The 15568-nt window shown below is 49.4% G+C and overlaps 1 protein-coding gene across 1 annotated transcript; it reads right to left on the bottom strand.

Annotated features, from left to right (window-relative positions):
- Positions 1 to 762: 762 nt before the first annotated feature.
- On the bottom strand, positions 763 to 15103 carry LOC103912201 (perilipin-3-like). The gene is made up of 9 exons (XM_009318430.1): positions 15068 to 15103; positions 11049 to 11244; positions 10329 to 10411; positions 9917 to 9991; positions 3513 to 3638; positions 3299 to 3395; positions 2670 to 2869; positions 2354 to 2482; positions 763 to 2264 (listed from the first exon to the last, which is right to left on the bottom strand). Exons 1-9 carry the CDS (start codon positions 15101 to 15103, stop codon positions 1689 to 1691), a joined length of 1518 nt encoding a protein of 505 aa, XP_009316705.1. The 3' UTR covers positions 763 to 1688.
- Positions 15104 to 15568: the final 465 nt, after the last annotated feature.

Here is a 15568-nt window from a genome sequence, read left to right as displayed (position 1 = left end):
GGAGCGCGGCCGGGGCGGAGCGGAGCGAAGCGAGGGCAGCCCGGACCGAGCCCAGCCGAGGCCAGGCGGTGCCCGGCGGGCAGGGAGTACTGTAATACCGGCCCGGAGCGGTACGCGGGTGTCCGAGGCTCGAGCGTCTCGGCCCGGGTGAGCTGCCACCTCCCTCCCCGTGGGAAGGGTCTCCCTCCCCGGTATATGGCCGGGGCCCTCCCGGCCGCCGGTGGTGGAGGACAGCCCGGCAGTGCACTAGCCCCGACCCTGGTGCCAGGCACCGTCTGCAGGTACCTGGCGTCCTCCGCACAAGGGCCTGAAGGTGTTAAAGCCGAGCTGCTGAGGGTAGACTTGGTCTGGGAACCGACGATTCCCTCTAGTGAGAGACTGTTGGCATTACCTCTGTGAAGTATCCGTGCTGGTATGAGCGAGGCTAGAAACGCAAGGATTCAGATGGCTCTGGGTGCAGGGGAGAGCTGGAGAGTCAGGAGAGCAGTATAGACGCAGCTCAACCTCAGGAGTACAGGCCAAATAGCTAAGGGACCCCATCTTAGGGATCAGATAGGGATAATACTTTTCTACTGAAGATTGAGGCAGAACATGGGACCTGCTAAAACAATTTCTTTTTCTTCTTCCAGCAAGATAAGAGAACATGCAAGTTCCCCAGAGAAGTGATTTGTTAAATACAAGCTTCTTACCAACTCAGGCTATAGGGAAAACATAACGCTGCAACTTTATATACACACAGGAGACAGGTATTTCTTTGAACGCAGGTCACGCTTTATTCTGAAGTCTGCTTGCCATTATTCCAGCCTTAGCACAGGGACCATGCCAGGACATAAGTTACATTAGGAATGATTACAAAGCATTGTTTGCCAGGAAAATAACTCACACCTATCTCCCCTAATTTAATAACAGGATATCCTATTAGCATGGCAGAGTAACTCCTGGCAAAAGCTGCCTCATTTGCCAGCTTCTTAATGGCTGCAAAAGGTTTCATGCATGGAGTTACTCACACACAAACAGATGATCCCTGAAGTCGTTTATATGACTAGGAAAGATAATCCCACTGCAAATTGGCATGCTTAAAAGAAAATATCACCTTGTTAAGTGTTCCTCTGTGAAAGAAAAAGTGTTTGGCTGATCCATAAAGAGAAGTCTCTTTTTGAGAAGCAGCCTCTTGCCCCCAGCTGTTCCTGGTCTTCTGCAGGGCTGAGCCTCACCAGAAGCATGAACAGCAGAAAGGAAGTTGTGTCTGTAACACATATTTTTAAACTTGTAGGAGGAGGAAAATAGTATCAAAGATCAAGTGCATCATCCTTTCAAGATCTCTGCAGCTTGGATGAATTAAAAACAAATCCAGCATTAAAAATAAGTTGAGACCACTTCTCTCCCACAGCTTGTCTCACCAAGAATTAGCCATTCACACATACAGCTGGGCCAACTTAAAAAGCTGAAGTACAGGTCCCCATCTTCCCTTTCAGTGCAGCAGCAGGATTTAAAAGAAATAGTAAATCAAAATATGGAATCACCCCACCTTGGTTATCAAGTCTTCTTGCAAACTACATCTTACTGTAAACTCAGCCTGGGCCAGGGATAGAGCAGAAGGCACTCTTGGCACGATTGGCAGTTGGACACACAATTAAAAGAAAGTGCTGTTCTAGCCAGGGAGCCTTGGCCAGAAGAGCTGGAATTTTTCAGAGATCTCCCTCTGGTGCATTAGTTTTTATCTCCTTTGCAGCCAGTGCCACCTCCGTGTCTTTCTCTGCCTTCTCTTCCAGCTTCTCTAGCACTTTACACCCTTCCCCCAGGATCCTGTTTGCTCCCTTTGGTTCTTTGGGTATCTTAGCCACCTCCTTTGATGATGTAGCCTTCTCCAATACAGGGGATTTTATATCAGTCACCATACTTTTCTTCTTCTTCTTCTGCTTCTGCTTCCTGCTATCCTGTGACACTTTAGCTATCGCCCTGAAGGGACCCACAAGCCAGTTTAGAGGGATGTTCTGAGTTACATACTCAAAGAGGTCATCTAGGGACCTTCGGGCTTCTGCCACACAGTCCTGGCTCTGGGTCAGGGTGGTGCTGGAGAGATCCTGGAAAGACATAGCACTGGAAAAAGAACTATGGAGCTTGTGGATATTTCGAGTGGCCTGATACACTGCTTCTTGGATGTTGCTGGGGAGGCCTTGGATGCTGGCTTTCAGATTCTCATAAACAGGTTGTAGCTGCTGGGTGATGATATGCAGCATAGCTAGAGTCCGTGACTCTACCTGCTGGGAAAGAGATATAGCTCAGTTACTAGAGCAGATGAGATGTACACCATCCACCAGAGGCCTGATTAAATACGCCCTTCTAGGGATACCTCTGGTTGGGAGGCAGTTTTAACTTGGTTTCCTTTGGGTTGGGTCAGGCTCCAGTCCACCCACAGCTGATGGAGCTTCTCCTGCCCATCTAGAAGCTTCTGGCCAACCTCTTGTTTCACAGATTCGATCTGATGGGAAAAATGAAAGGAACAGCTGTATTGCAAGCACAGACAATCAGTGAAGCATGAGTGCTTCCCTCCCAGGGAGGGATCCAAGATGACATGCAGCTGGTGCAGGATAGAGGAAGAGCTTCCATCTGGATAGTAGGGCAGGAAGACTACAGACAGGAGGAAAAAGGAAAAAGCATGTTTGTACCAGTTTTATTGCCAGCTGTAGTCGTGAGAGAATATCCTGGGTGCTTTGCTTAATGCACTGCAGTTTGTTGAGGGAGTGCCGATAAGCTCGGTGGCGGACTTTGTTAGAGAGGGAACCCAGACGCACAAAGTAACTCCGTTGCTGTTTCTGCTCCTCCACAGAAGCCATACCAAACCCCTCCACAGCAGTGGCCAGTTTACCTGGAGGAAACAAGAACAGAGATGCAGCCGTGCTCCACTCCCCCAGCTGTCAGTGGGGGGGAAGAGGTAAGATCACCCATTGAAAAACATGAAGGCTGAAGCTTGCAGTAGAGGTTTGTAGTTGCTCAGATATTAGAGGTAGGCTAGTCCCTGCTCAACGCGTTCTCTTCAGATAAGCAGACTTGACAGATAGGTTGAAGCATGCACCCACATGTTTATCTACCTTGAGGCTGGTAGGCAAGGACCAGCTAGCAAATGCTTGAACTCTGTCCCATACCATGTGGCAAGTCAGTGTTGACAGACAGCCAACTTGGTGACAAGTTCAGAGCTACCTGTCTGCTTCAGAAGATGAGTCTTGCAGTGTCAGGTGCTCTCTAGTCATGCAGGAAAAGATTTGCATTTACAACCGCCAGCTAGGGATTTTCTCACCTAGTTCTTCCTCTGTCATTGGGAGGTAGTGATCCACCAGATCTTCTGATATACCCAGGACAGATTCAACACCACCTGCCACTGCTTGGCTCACTGCCTTGGCTTTGCTTATGCTGTTGGTCACCACTGAATTAGTCATCTCCACACCCTCCTGGATAGCCTCTCTGCTCTGCTCCAAGACTGTATTTATTTTGCTAGTTACGGTGCCATATGCAGCATCCAGAGCTGTATTGACTGTAGAAGTGACTACTGATTTGGTCTTCTCAACACCATCCTGAACAGCTCCTTTGGTTAGGTCCATTGCTTCAGTCACTGTGTTGGTCACAAGATCCTTTGCACCCTGGGCAGCCCCTACAGCAGCAGTAACAGTAGAAGCAACTGCAGACTTGGTCAGTCCAACACTGTCCTCCACAATGTGTTTAGTGAGATCCACTGCCTCTGTCACCTTGTTAGTCACAAGGTCCTTGGCACCCTGGGCAGCCTCCACAGCATTGACAATAGTAGAAGCGACTGCAGACTTGGTCAGCCCAACGCTATCCTCCACAAAATGTTTACTGAGGTCCACGGCTTCGGTCACCTTGTTAGTCACAAGGTCCTTGGCACCCTGGGCAGCCTCCACAGCATTGACAATAGTAGAAGCGACTGCAGACTTGGTCAGCCCAACGCTATCCTCCACAAAATGTTTACTGAGGTCCACGGCTTCGGTCACCTTGTTAGTCACAAGGTCCTTGGCACCCTGGGCAGCCTCCACAGCATTGACAATAGTAGAAGCGACTGCAGACTTGGTCAGCCCAACGCTATCCTCCACAAAATGTTTACTGAGGTCCACGGCTTCGGTCACCTTGTTAGTCACAAGGTCCTTGGCACCCTGGGCAGCCTCCACAGCATTGACAATAGTAGAAGCGACTGCAGACTTGGTCAGCCCAACGCTATCCTCCACAAAATGTTTACTGAGGTCCACGGCTTCGGTCACCTTGTTAGTCACAAGGTCCTTGGCACCCTGGGCAGCCTCCACAGCATTGACAATAGTAGAAGCGACTGCAGACTTGGTCAGCCCAACGCTATCCTCCACAAAATGTTTACTGAGGTCCACGGCTTCGGTCACCTTGTTAGTCACAAGGTCCTTGGCACCCTGGGCAGCCTCCACAGCATTGACAATAGTAGAAGCGACTGCAGACTTGGTCAGCCCAACGCTATCCTCCACAAAATGTTTACTGAGGTCCACGGCTTCGGTCACCTTGTTAGTCACAAGGTCCTTGGCACCCTGGGCAGCCTCCACAGCATTGACAATAGTAGAAGCGACTGCAGACTTGGTCAGCCCAACGCTATCCTCCACAAAATGTTTACTGAGGTCCACGGCTTCGGTCACCTTGTTAGTCACAAGGTCCTTGGCACCCTGGGCAGCCTCCACAGCATTGACAATAGTAGAAGCGACTGCAGACTTGGTCAGCCCAACGCTATCCTCCACAAAATGTTTACTGAGGTCCACGGCTTCGGTCACCTTGTTAGTCACAAGGTCCTTGGCACCCTGGGCAGCCTCCACAGCATTGACAATAGTAGAAGCGACTGCAGACTTGGTCAGCCCAACGCTATCCTCCACAAAATGTTTACTGAGGTCCACGGCTTCGGTCACCTTGTTAGTCACAAGGTCCTTGGCACCCTGGGCAGCCTCCACAGCATTGACAATAGTAGAAGCGACTGCAGACTTGGTCAGCCCAACGCTATCCTCCACAAAATGTTTACTGAGGTCCACGGCTTCGGTCACCTTGTTAGTCACAAGGTCCTTGGCACCCTGGGCAGCCTCCACAGCATTGACAATAGTAGAAGCGACTGCAGACTTGGTCAGCCCAACGCTATCCTCCACAAAATGTTTACTGAGGTCCACGGCTTCGGTCACCTTGTTAGTCACAAGGTCCTTGGCACCCTGGGCAGCCTCCACAGCATTGACAATAGTAGAAGCGACTGCAGACTTGGTCAGCCCAACGCTATCCTCCACAAAATGTTTACTGAGGTCCACGGCTTCGGTCACCTTGTTAGTCACAAGGTCCTTGGCACCCTGGGCAGCCTCCACAGCATTGACAATAGTAGAAGCGACTGCAGACTTGGTCAGCCCAACGCTATCCTCCACAAAATGTTTACTGAGGTCCACGGCTTCGGTCACCTTGTTAGTCACAAGGTCCTTGGCACCCTGGGCAGCCTCCACAGCATTGACAATAGTAGAAGCGACTGCAGACTTGGTCAGCCCAACGCTATCCTCCACAAAATGTTTACTGAGGTCCACGGCTTCGGTCACCTTGTTAGTCACAAGGTCCTTGGCACCCTGGGCAGCCTCCACAGCATTGACAATAGTAGAAGCGACTGCAGACTTGGTCAGCCCAACGCTATCCTCCACAAAATGTTTACTGAGGTCCACGGCTTCGGTCACCTTGTTAGTCACAAGGTCCTTGGCACCCTGGGCAGCCTCCACAGCATTGACAATAGTAGAAGCGACTGCAGACTTGGTCAGCCCAACGCTATCCTCCACAAAATGTTTACTGAGGTCCACGGCTTCGGTCACCTTGTTAGTCACAAGGTCCTTGGCACCCTGGGCAGCCTCCACAGCATTGACAATAGTAGAAGCGACTGCAGACTTGGTCAGCCCAACGCTATCCTCCACAAAATGTTTACTGAGGTCCACGGCTTCGGTCACCTTGTTAGTCACAAGGTCCTTGGCACCCTGGGCAGCCTCCACAGCATTGACAATAGTAGAAGCGACTGCAGACTTGGTCAGCCCAACGCTATCCTCCACAAAATGTTTACTGAGGTCCACGGCTTCGGTCACCTTGTTAGTCACAAGGTCCTTGGCACCCTGGGCAGCCTCCACAGCATTGACAATAGTAGAAGCGACTGCAGACTTGGTCAGCCCAACGCTATCCTCCACAAAATGTTTACTGAGGTCCACGGCTTCGGTCACCTTGTTAGTCACAAGGTCCTTGGCACCCTGGGCAGCCTCCACAGCATTGACAATAGTAGAAGCGACTGCAGACTTGGTCAGCCCAACGCTATCCTCCACAAAATGTTTACTGAGGTCCACGGCTTCGGTCACCTTGTTAGTCACAAGGTCCTTGGCACCCTGGGCAGCCTCCACAGCATTGACAATAGTAGAAGCGACTGCAGACTTGGTCAGCCCAACGCTATCCTCCACAAAATGTTTACTGAGGTCCACGGCTTCGGTCACCTTGTTAGTCACAAGGTCCTTGGCACCCTGGGCAGCCTCCACAGCATTGACAATAGTAGAAGCGACTGCAGACTTGGTCAGCCCAACGCTATCCTCCACAAAATGTTTACTGAGGTCCACGGCTTCGGTCACCTTGTTAGTCACAAGGTCCTTGGCACCCTGGGCAGCCTCCACAGCATTGACAATAGTAGAAGCGACTGCAGACTTGGTCAGCCCAACGCTATCCTCCACAAAATGTTTACTGAGGTCCACGGCTTCGGTCACCTTGTTAGTCACAAGGTCCTTGGCACCCTGGGCAGCCTCCACAGCATTGACAATAGTAGAAGCGACTGCAGACTTGGTCAGCCCAACGCTATCCTCCACAAAATGTTTACTGAGGTCCACGGCTTCGGTCACCTTGTTAGTCACAAGGTCCTTGGCACCCTGGGCAGCCTCCACAGCATTGACAATAGTAGAAGCGACTGCAGACTTGGTCAGCCCAACGCTATCCTCCACAAAATGTTTACTGAGGTCCACGGCTTCGGTCACCTTGTTAGTCACAAGGTCCTTGGCACCCTGGGCAGCCTCCACAGCATTGACAATAGTAGAAGCGACTGCAGACTTGGTCAGCCCAACGCTATCCTCCACAAAATGTTTACTGAGGTCCACGGCTTCGGTCACCTTGTTAGTCACAAGGTCCTTGGCACCCTGGGCAGCCTCCACAGCATTGACAATAGTAGAAGCGACTGCAGACTTGGTCAGCCCAACGCTATCCTCCACAAAATGTTTACTGAGGTCCACGGCTTCGGTCACCTTGTTAGTCACAAGGTCCTTGGCACCCTGGGCAGCCTCCACAGCATTGACAATAGTAGAAGCGACTGCAGACTTGGTCAGCCCAACGCTATCCTCCACAAAATGTTTACTGAGGTCCACGGCTTCGGTCACCTTGTTAGTCACAAGGTCCTTGGCACCCTGGGCAGCCTCCACAGCATTGACAATAGTAGAAGCGACTGCAGACTTGGTCAGCCCAACGCTATCCTCCACAAAATGTTTACTGAGGTCCACGGCTTCGGTCACCTTGTTAGTCACAAGGTCCTTGGCACCCTGGGCAGCCTCCACAGCATTGACAATAGTAGAAGCGACTGCAGACTTGGTCAGCCCAACGCTATCCTCCACAAAATGTTTACTGAGGTCCACGGCTTCGGTCACCTTGTTAGTCACAAGGTCCTTGGCACCCTGGGCAGCCTCCACAGCATTGACAATAGTAGAAGCGACTGCAGACTTGGTCAGCCCAACGCTATCCTCCACAAAATGTTTACTGAGGTCCACGGCTTCGGTCACCTTGTTAGTCACAAGGTCCTTGGCACCCTGGGCAGCCTCCACAGCATTGACAATAGTAGAAGCGACTGCAGACTTGGTCAGCCCAACGCTATCCTCCACAAAATGTTTACTGAGGTCCACGGCTTCGGTCACCTTGTTAGTCACAAGGTCCTTGGCACCCTGGGCAGCCTCCACAGCATTGACAATAGTAGAAGCGACTGCAGACTTGGTCAGCCCAACGCTATCCTCCACAAAATGTTTACTGAGGTCCACGGCTTCGGTCACCTTGTTAGTCACAAGGTCCTTGGCACCCTGGGCAGCCTCCACAGCATTGACAATAGTAGAAGCGACTGCAGACTTGGTCAGCCCAACGCTATCCTCCACAAAATGTTTACTGAGGTCCACGGCTTCGGTCACCTTGTTAGTCACAAGGTCCTTGGCACCCTGGGCAGCCTCCACAGCATTGACAATAGTAGAAGCGACTGCAGACTTGGTCAGCCCAACGCTATCCTCCACAAAATGTTTACTGAGGTCCACGGCTTCGGTCACCTTGTTAGTCACAAGGTCCTTGGCACCCTGGGCAGCCTCCACAGCATTGACAATAGTAGAAGCGACTGCAGACTTGGTCAGCCCAACGCTATCCTCCACAAAATGTTTACTGAGGTCCACGGCTTCGGTCACCTTGTTAGTCACAAGGTCCTTGGCACCCTGGGCAGCCTCCACAGCATTGACAATAGTAGAAGCGACTGCAGACTTGGTCAGCCCAACGCTATCCTCCACAAAATGTTTACTGAGGTCCACGGCTTCGGTCACCTTGTTAGTCACAAGGTCCTTGGCACCCTGGGCAGCCTCCACAGCATTGACAATAGTAGAAGCGACTGCAGACTTGGTCAGCCCAACGCTATCCTCCACAAAATGTTTACTGAGGTCCACGGCTTCGGTCACCTTGTTAGTCACAAGGTCCTTGGCACCCTGGGCAGCCTCCACAGCATTGACAATAGTAGAAGCGACTGCAGACTTGGTCAGCCCAACGCTATCCTCCACAAAATGTTTACTGAGGTCCACGGCTTCGGTCACCTTGTTAGTCACAAGGTCCTTGGCACCCTGGGCAGCCTCCACAGCATTGACAATAGTAGAAGCGACTGCAGACTTGGTCAGCCCAACGCTATCCTCCACAAAATGTTTACTGAGGTCCACGGCTTCGGTCACCTTGTTAGTCACAAGGTCCTTGGCACCCTGGGCAGCCTCCACAGCATTGACAATAGTAGAAGCGACTGCAGACTTGGTCAGCCCAACGCTATCCTCCACAAAATGTTTACTGAGGTCCACGGCTTCGGTCACCTTGTTAGTCACAAGGTCCTTGGCACCCTGGGCAGCCTCCACAGCATTGACAATAGTAGAAGCGACTGCAGACTTGGTCAGCCCAACGCTATCCTCCACAAAATGTTTACTGAGGTCCACGGCTTCGGTCACCTTGTTAGTCACAAGGTCCTTGGCACCCTGGGCAGCCTCCACAGCATTGACAATAGTAGAAGCGACTGCAGACTTGGTCAGCCCAACGCTATCCTCCACAAAATGTTTACTGAGGTCCACGGCTTCGGTCACCTTGTTAGTCACAAGGTCCTTGGCACCCTGGGCAGCCTCCACAGCATTGACAATAGTAGAAGCGACTGCAGACTTGGTCAGCCCAACGCTATCCTCCACAAAATGTTTACTGAGGTCCACGGCTTCGGTCACCTTGTTAGTCACAAGGTCCTTGGCACCCTGGGCAGCCTCCACAGCATTGACAATAGTAGAAGCGACTGCAGACTTGGTCCGGTCACCTTGTTTGTCACAAGGTCCTTGGCACCCTGTGCAGCCTCCACAGCATTGACAATAGTAGAAGCGACTGCAGACTTGGTCAGTCCAACACTGTCCTCCACCATGTGTTTAGTGAGGTCTACTGCCTCTGTCACCTTGTTAGTCACAAGGTCCTTGGCACCCTGAGCAGCCTCCACAGCACTGTTAACAGTGGAGGTGACCACTGACCTAGTCAGCTTGACACTGTCCCCAACAACATTTTTAGTGAGGTCTACAGCTTCAGTCACTTTATCAGCCATTGCTTCTTTTGCCTCACAGGCAGCATCCATAGCAGATGTCACTTTGGTGGAAACCAGCTGCTTGGTGTCTGAGATTACCTACAACAGGGAGAGGCAAAGAAAGATACATTTTTTCCTGAAATAGGTTTTCCCTCCCTGAAGTAGCTTTTCCATAAGGCTAAATTGTGCTTGCAGTCTTGTGGGAGAGCTGGGCAAGTCAGTACACCTATATTTACATGGACATGTTCACTTCCACGTGCTGAAGGCACCTCTCCAGCTTTCATCAGCTAGCAGTGCCTCCTCTAGCCCATACCAGGGACTGACCTGACAAAGCAGTGCTGCTGAAGTTTACTTCCCCATATTCTTCTGTACCCATAACAGTTCCATCAAGCAAGAGATCAGGTCATGGCCTCCCCAGGAAAAGCCTTTACTTTACCTTATCTGCTGGCTGTTGAAGAAAAGGCAAGTTCTCCTCCAGTTGATCCAGTCCTTTACAGGCATATTCATTTACAAGTGCAACTAGACAAGACAACAGGTACCAGTTTATTCTTCAATTTGGAGAGGGGTTTTTAACCCTACAATGGCCAATTCAGGATACACTCATGAAAGCAAGCCAAAAAAAAATCACTATTCTGGGGTGGTGTGCGTGTGTGGGGGGTGTCTTGTTAAAAAGTGAACAAACCCTCAATTTGGCAGGTTCAAATAGCCTCCATTTTTGCCTTCCCAGCTTTCCAGCTATTGGCAGCACATTGCTCCCACTGGAATGTAATACCTGCCCCTGGTGGGTAGGGCGATTAGTTTAAAGGCTTGAAAAGTGTTGGGATGAGACAGACTGAGCTATATCCAAGACGGACACTGCTACTACCAGTTGGGATGCTCATAACTTGGAGTGATAGAGAAAGCAGGGAGTTTTTGCTTAGTGACTTAAAGACACCACAGGCAAGAGGCCAAACTTTGTTTCTGCTAGTAACAGTTTCATGTCCATGAAATTCAGTGGGTTCATTGAGCAGCTGGGAGCTGCTGAGTGGAAGACTCAGTGCTACAATTAACTAGAACAATGTGCTATAGGAGATGGGTATCACCCAACAAGCACAGGGAACTCCCCGCCCCACCTATTCCTCTGTGTAGAAAGGGTCATTCCAATCTCTTCACTTACTTTGTGGCTCAAGTTGGTTCAGGATGGGCTGTGCCCCACCAACCACGCTACCTACTGCGACAGCAGCCACAGTCTCAGCCATGTTGCAGACACCAGTGAGGTAAGGATGCGTCTCCTTGGTATAGTTGTAGGCAGATGAGACCAGGTTGAATGCAGAGTTGAGCAAGGGCAAGCTGGTTACCCGATTGACAGCGCTCTAAAACCCAAGAGAAATAAGTGACGTTAAGAGGCCCAGCCTCAAGCTGGTGAGTGAATACAAGCCGTGCATCTGTCCAGAAAGGTCCTAAAGGGACATCCAGTCCATCTCCTCACCCTTCTTAAACTCAGAGTTGAAGGGACTCATCCAAAGACCGTTAGCAAGTCAGTGACAAGACAGGATTAAAAGTTCAAGCTCTGGGCTCATCAGTTCTGAGTCACACTGGGTTTCAGCACCAAACACAGATGTGGAAATAGGGCCTGTAATAGCTCATGTTTCAGAATTACTTGCATTACTTGCACCAGCCCTGAAGTTTTCTCTTGAGCAAAAAAAAGTTAGCTTCTGTATTAGCTAGGCTTATATTTAGCTACAGCTTCATACGGTTAATCTTTCTGCTACACCTAGCCTGGTTTTGAGCTGCTGACGAAAGTTAGTTTACCAGCATATCTGTCAGCAGGTAGTTTAACTGTTGCACCTTAGAGAACTAGCTGCCCTGGCACCTACCTCTTGCTGCTGTTCCTCAGCCTTTAGCAGATCTTTTTCTGTGGTCTTTTCTGATGCCATACTGAATTCAACTGCAGCTGAAAGGAAAAACAAGAGTATAACAGTATGAGTACGACTTAATTTCCTTCAGTGAATTAAGTCTTAGCAAAACTGGTGAAAAGCAGAGGGCAAAGTTGGGATCCATCATTCAGCATGTCCTAGGAACATTAGTGTGGCATCACTAATCTTTCTTGCAAGGGTGTGAGGCTATTTGAGAGGCTCCATGATCTGTGATGTGCAAATATTTATGTAGGACAAGGACTGTACTCAGTCACCTCCCTCAATCCCCAAACAGCCAAATACTTTAAATAACAATCCTACTTTTTTTATTGCTGATAACGTTTGACTGGCTTCAAAGTTGCAGGTTAGAAGTGGGTGAGAACTATCTTATCCATCATGCATTTTCTCTGCTAGAGATACTTCTGGTTCAGCTTCCCACTGCACAGGCTCTTTGCTGGCCAAGGACTGGAAAGCTTGAAGGAAAGATGCACCCTGCAGAAGCAGGGCTAATGGTGGCAATCATTGAATGTTGTCTCACTCGATCGTGACAGATTACTGTCCTTCTAACAAGCCCTGCTGAAATGCAGCTGCAGCAGGGCTTGTTAGGACAGTAGTGTAAGTAATGTTTTAGTTTTAATTTTCAAAGTGTGGCAAACTCAAACAGTTTAATAATGGAGTTTAAAACCAGAAATATTTATTTTGAAAAAACTGTTTGAACCTGCTTAATACCTTTTAAGGGGGAAAAGCCCTCAGATTTCCCCCACTTTGTCTGAAGTAGAGATGGGTTTTACAATGACTTAATCCATTTTCCTCTTTGGGGGGGTGGGGGGGGAAGAGGCTGGCAGGACTTCAGCTCCCCTCCAGAAAGGTGTCAGGGCCAGGGACTGACCAGAGATGCTGAAACAGCAGTAGGCGTATTTTACCTTCTTAAAAAGTGTTCAGTGTTCATAGCCTCTTTCTTCTGAAAGCTCACTCTGGAGCATCCTTTGCAAAGGACATTGAGATGAGAGTCATTTCAGAGTAGCCCCACTATGCCTGTGTTCATAGCGCGGAACTTTTATCAGCTTCTCCACCACTACCAACTCCAGCAACACTGGCAGTCTCACAGCTCTGGAAGGGATATGAAAATCCTTCAAAGGTTTCCTAGAAGAGCGATCCAGGTTTCACAGCTGCAGCATTCTGCCTGGCTACCTTGAAACTTGCATTCCCATCCTACTGACCAGCTAGGTGGGAAATCTCTCCTCACTTTCTGTGAAACCAAGTCTCAGGGGTATTCTCATTACATAATGGGATTAAAGAAGTTCAAGTATAAAAGTTATGCAGTATCTTGCACATGTATTAGCTTCCCTAGCATAGACCTAGGTTGGTATCTGGACACTCCAGTGTTGTGCCATAAATCCAGGATTACTTCTCAGTCTTAGTCAGGCACAGCAGGGACTTCAGCGTATTTGTTCTCCAGTGCAGCATCCACTTTTCTCTCCCTTGCCAGTTAATTCCTATTCTTAGAATTGCTGTGGCATTTTCCAATGGAGAACCCCCAAACCAAAATTCCTCACAAACTGGATTCCCAAGCCAGGCACTGCTCCAGGCTCACTGGCAGACTCTACCCAAAAAAGCTTGCCATCTGATTTGTGACAGGGACCATTGTCTTGTTTCTTGTGGTCTTTGACTTGTGTAAGGTTTTTATTTTGCTGTGGAAACAGGAACAGAGAGCTGGGGAAGAAGCAGTGAAACAAGCATTTGTTAGCCCTGGACCGACATCTCAGGGGGTAACTTGACAGGATGTCAAATATTGCTGCATTAACAGTGCAATTAGTCAGCATTTTAGTTAAGATTCACGCGAGGCAGGGACGCAGAGTGCTACATGTCTACAGCAAAAGTTGTCACAGAAGTTGGGAGCTTCAGCGTCTCAAGTAAGAAGCCCGGAGCCAGCGCTCTTCTGCACATTCCTGGTAACCACCCTGCCCAGGGGGCTGCCTAATTTAACAGCACAGCAAAAATACAGCTTGAACTTTATCAGCCTGGGACAACTTCTAGAAAACCGCTCCAAACAAAAGCAGGGCTTGAACATAAAGTCTCAGTCCCAAAGTCCACAGGGTTTGCTCAGTCAGTGGTTATTCCTCTTGCTCTGCTTTAGGGCAGGCTGTTTTTTTGAAGCTGAGTAGGCTGAATCAGTCTGCAGCCCTTTCACAGGGCAAAGCACAACTATTTCAACACCATTACAAACAACCCCTTTGCTCAGTTATTTTACTTCTGGACGGGTGGGAAAGCCTCAAACCAGCGGAGTGTCTTACTGGCCTTGGTGTCAGGGTTAGCACACCGACACACTGCAGAAAAAAAGAGGAGAGGACTCTAGTTGCTGGCTGATGTAAAAACTAGCATAAGGTTAGAATCAACCTCTGAAGTACTAGGAGCCCATCTTAATTATGGATGCAACCGCATCAGTGACAATCCTTGCAGCACAGTCATGTTAGAACATGGTTTGCTCTCCTCTGTGTAGGAGGAATTGGGGTGTGTTGCAACACCAGTATTTGTGGTGTGGGCAAGTCTTCATGAGCCCACAGCATGGTTTTATTTTCTCTTTCTAGTCTCTTCCCTGCAAGAGTGCTGAGCAGACCTTGTTTTACTTCAGAGACTGCAGGAAAGCACAGTGCTTAGCAACTCTGGGTCAGTTGTTTCAGAATCCTTTGGAGAAAGGCACAGCTTCAAGCCAGGGTAGTTGCAAGCGGGAATCCCAGCAGGCAGACCCCATGCGTGGGAGCCACCAGGCAGAAAAGCAGAAACAGCATCACCATTTGCTTTGGTTACGGTTTGCTTTGTATGAAAGTGATGATCAGATGATTTCATACCATTGCTACATCAGAAATACTAGGTCACTGCTGGAGAAAGTTCCTGAAACAGGTAGTTTCAGAAAGACGAAACTCTTCAGTGCATGTTTCTAGCATGGCACAAATAGCTTAACCGCTGATGATTGCCCAATTTGGTGCAAGTCTGAACTCAGTGAAACAGCAAGGGCAACGACACCAAAGCTGCCAAGCTGCCATCCATTTGCCCTGCCTCGGTCAGACTCAGCCAGTGCAACATGCTAGCCTAGCAGAAGAGCAAGTACTTTCCTGCTGGGGTAAGCACCTCCCTTGATTTCTGTCACTCTGACACTGACCAGCATACATAAAAGTAGTTCTTTAACTTGTGCAAGGTTTTTATTTTTCCTGTGGAAGGAAGCTCTGCCCCGTGAAGACAGCCTGCTGTTGTGTTGTCCTGCAGACAGAGAGGTAGGAGCTTGTTGTTCAGGAAGCTTTTTCTTCCCTCCAAGCATGTTTTACCTTGGGAAGACAAATTGAGCCATAGCTAGCATGCCTGGTTCAATAGCTTAACTGGCAATTCCTTAATGGCCATTTAGGAAAACAAAGCTAAATTTAGTGCTTTAGATATGAGCAGGGAGGGCTAATCAGGGCAGAGGTATTAATTTGTGGTTAAAGCACTTAATTACATTCTTTTTGAGATTTGCCACCGATACCCCAGTTACCATAAATGGAGTCGGCAGAAGTGGGTCACAGGATGTCCGCTGCAGTGGGGAATGGCACTGCCCGCAGCCGAGGCAGTTGTTCGCAAATGCTCCGAGGGCAGAATTAGTTTTAGGAGGAGGATCAGATGATTTTCAGCTTTGACCTTAGGACATCAGTTTCACTATTGCTGGCAGAGGTGCCCACCTAACCTTTCTGGAAAAGCCATCAGCATTGGGAAACCTCAAAGATTAAAGCCACTTTTGCAGATGGAGGCG

Source organism: Pygoscelis adeliae, unplaced genomic scaffold (assembly GCF_000699105.1).
Source record: "Pygoscelis adeliae isolate BGI_AS28 unplaced genomic scaffold, ASM69910v1 Scaffold582, whole genome shotgun sequence".
NCBI classification, from domain to species: domain Eukaryota; kingdom Metazoa; phylum Chordata; class Aves; order Sphenisciformes; family Spheniscidae; genus Pygoscelis; species Pygoscelis adeliae.
The sequence above is the reverse complement of the archived record's forward strand: the minus strand, read 5'-3'. Positions and strand labels throughout refer to the sequence as shown.

What these genes read in the sequence shown, in the direction of transcription:
- LOC103912201 (XM_009318430.1), bottom strand. Translation starts at nt 15,103, where the DNA reads ATGCTTGGAGGGAAGAAAAAGCTTCCTGAACAACAA. An exon ending in TTCAACAGCCAGCAGATAAG is followed by an intron (nt 9,992 to 10,328) that starts GTAAAGTAAAGG and finishes TCCCTGTTGTAG; the next exon opens with GTAATCTCAGACACCAAGCA. An exon ending in TCAATACAGCTCTGGATGCT is followed by an intron (nt 3,396 to 3,512) that starts GCATATGGCACC and finishes AGCAAAGCCAAG; the next exon opens with GCAGTGAGCCAAGCAGTGGC.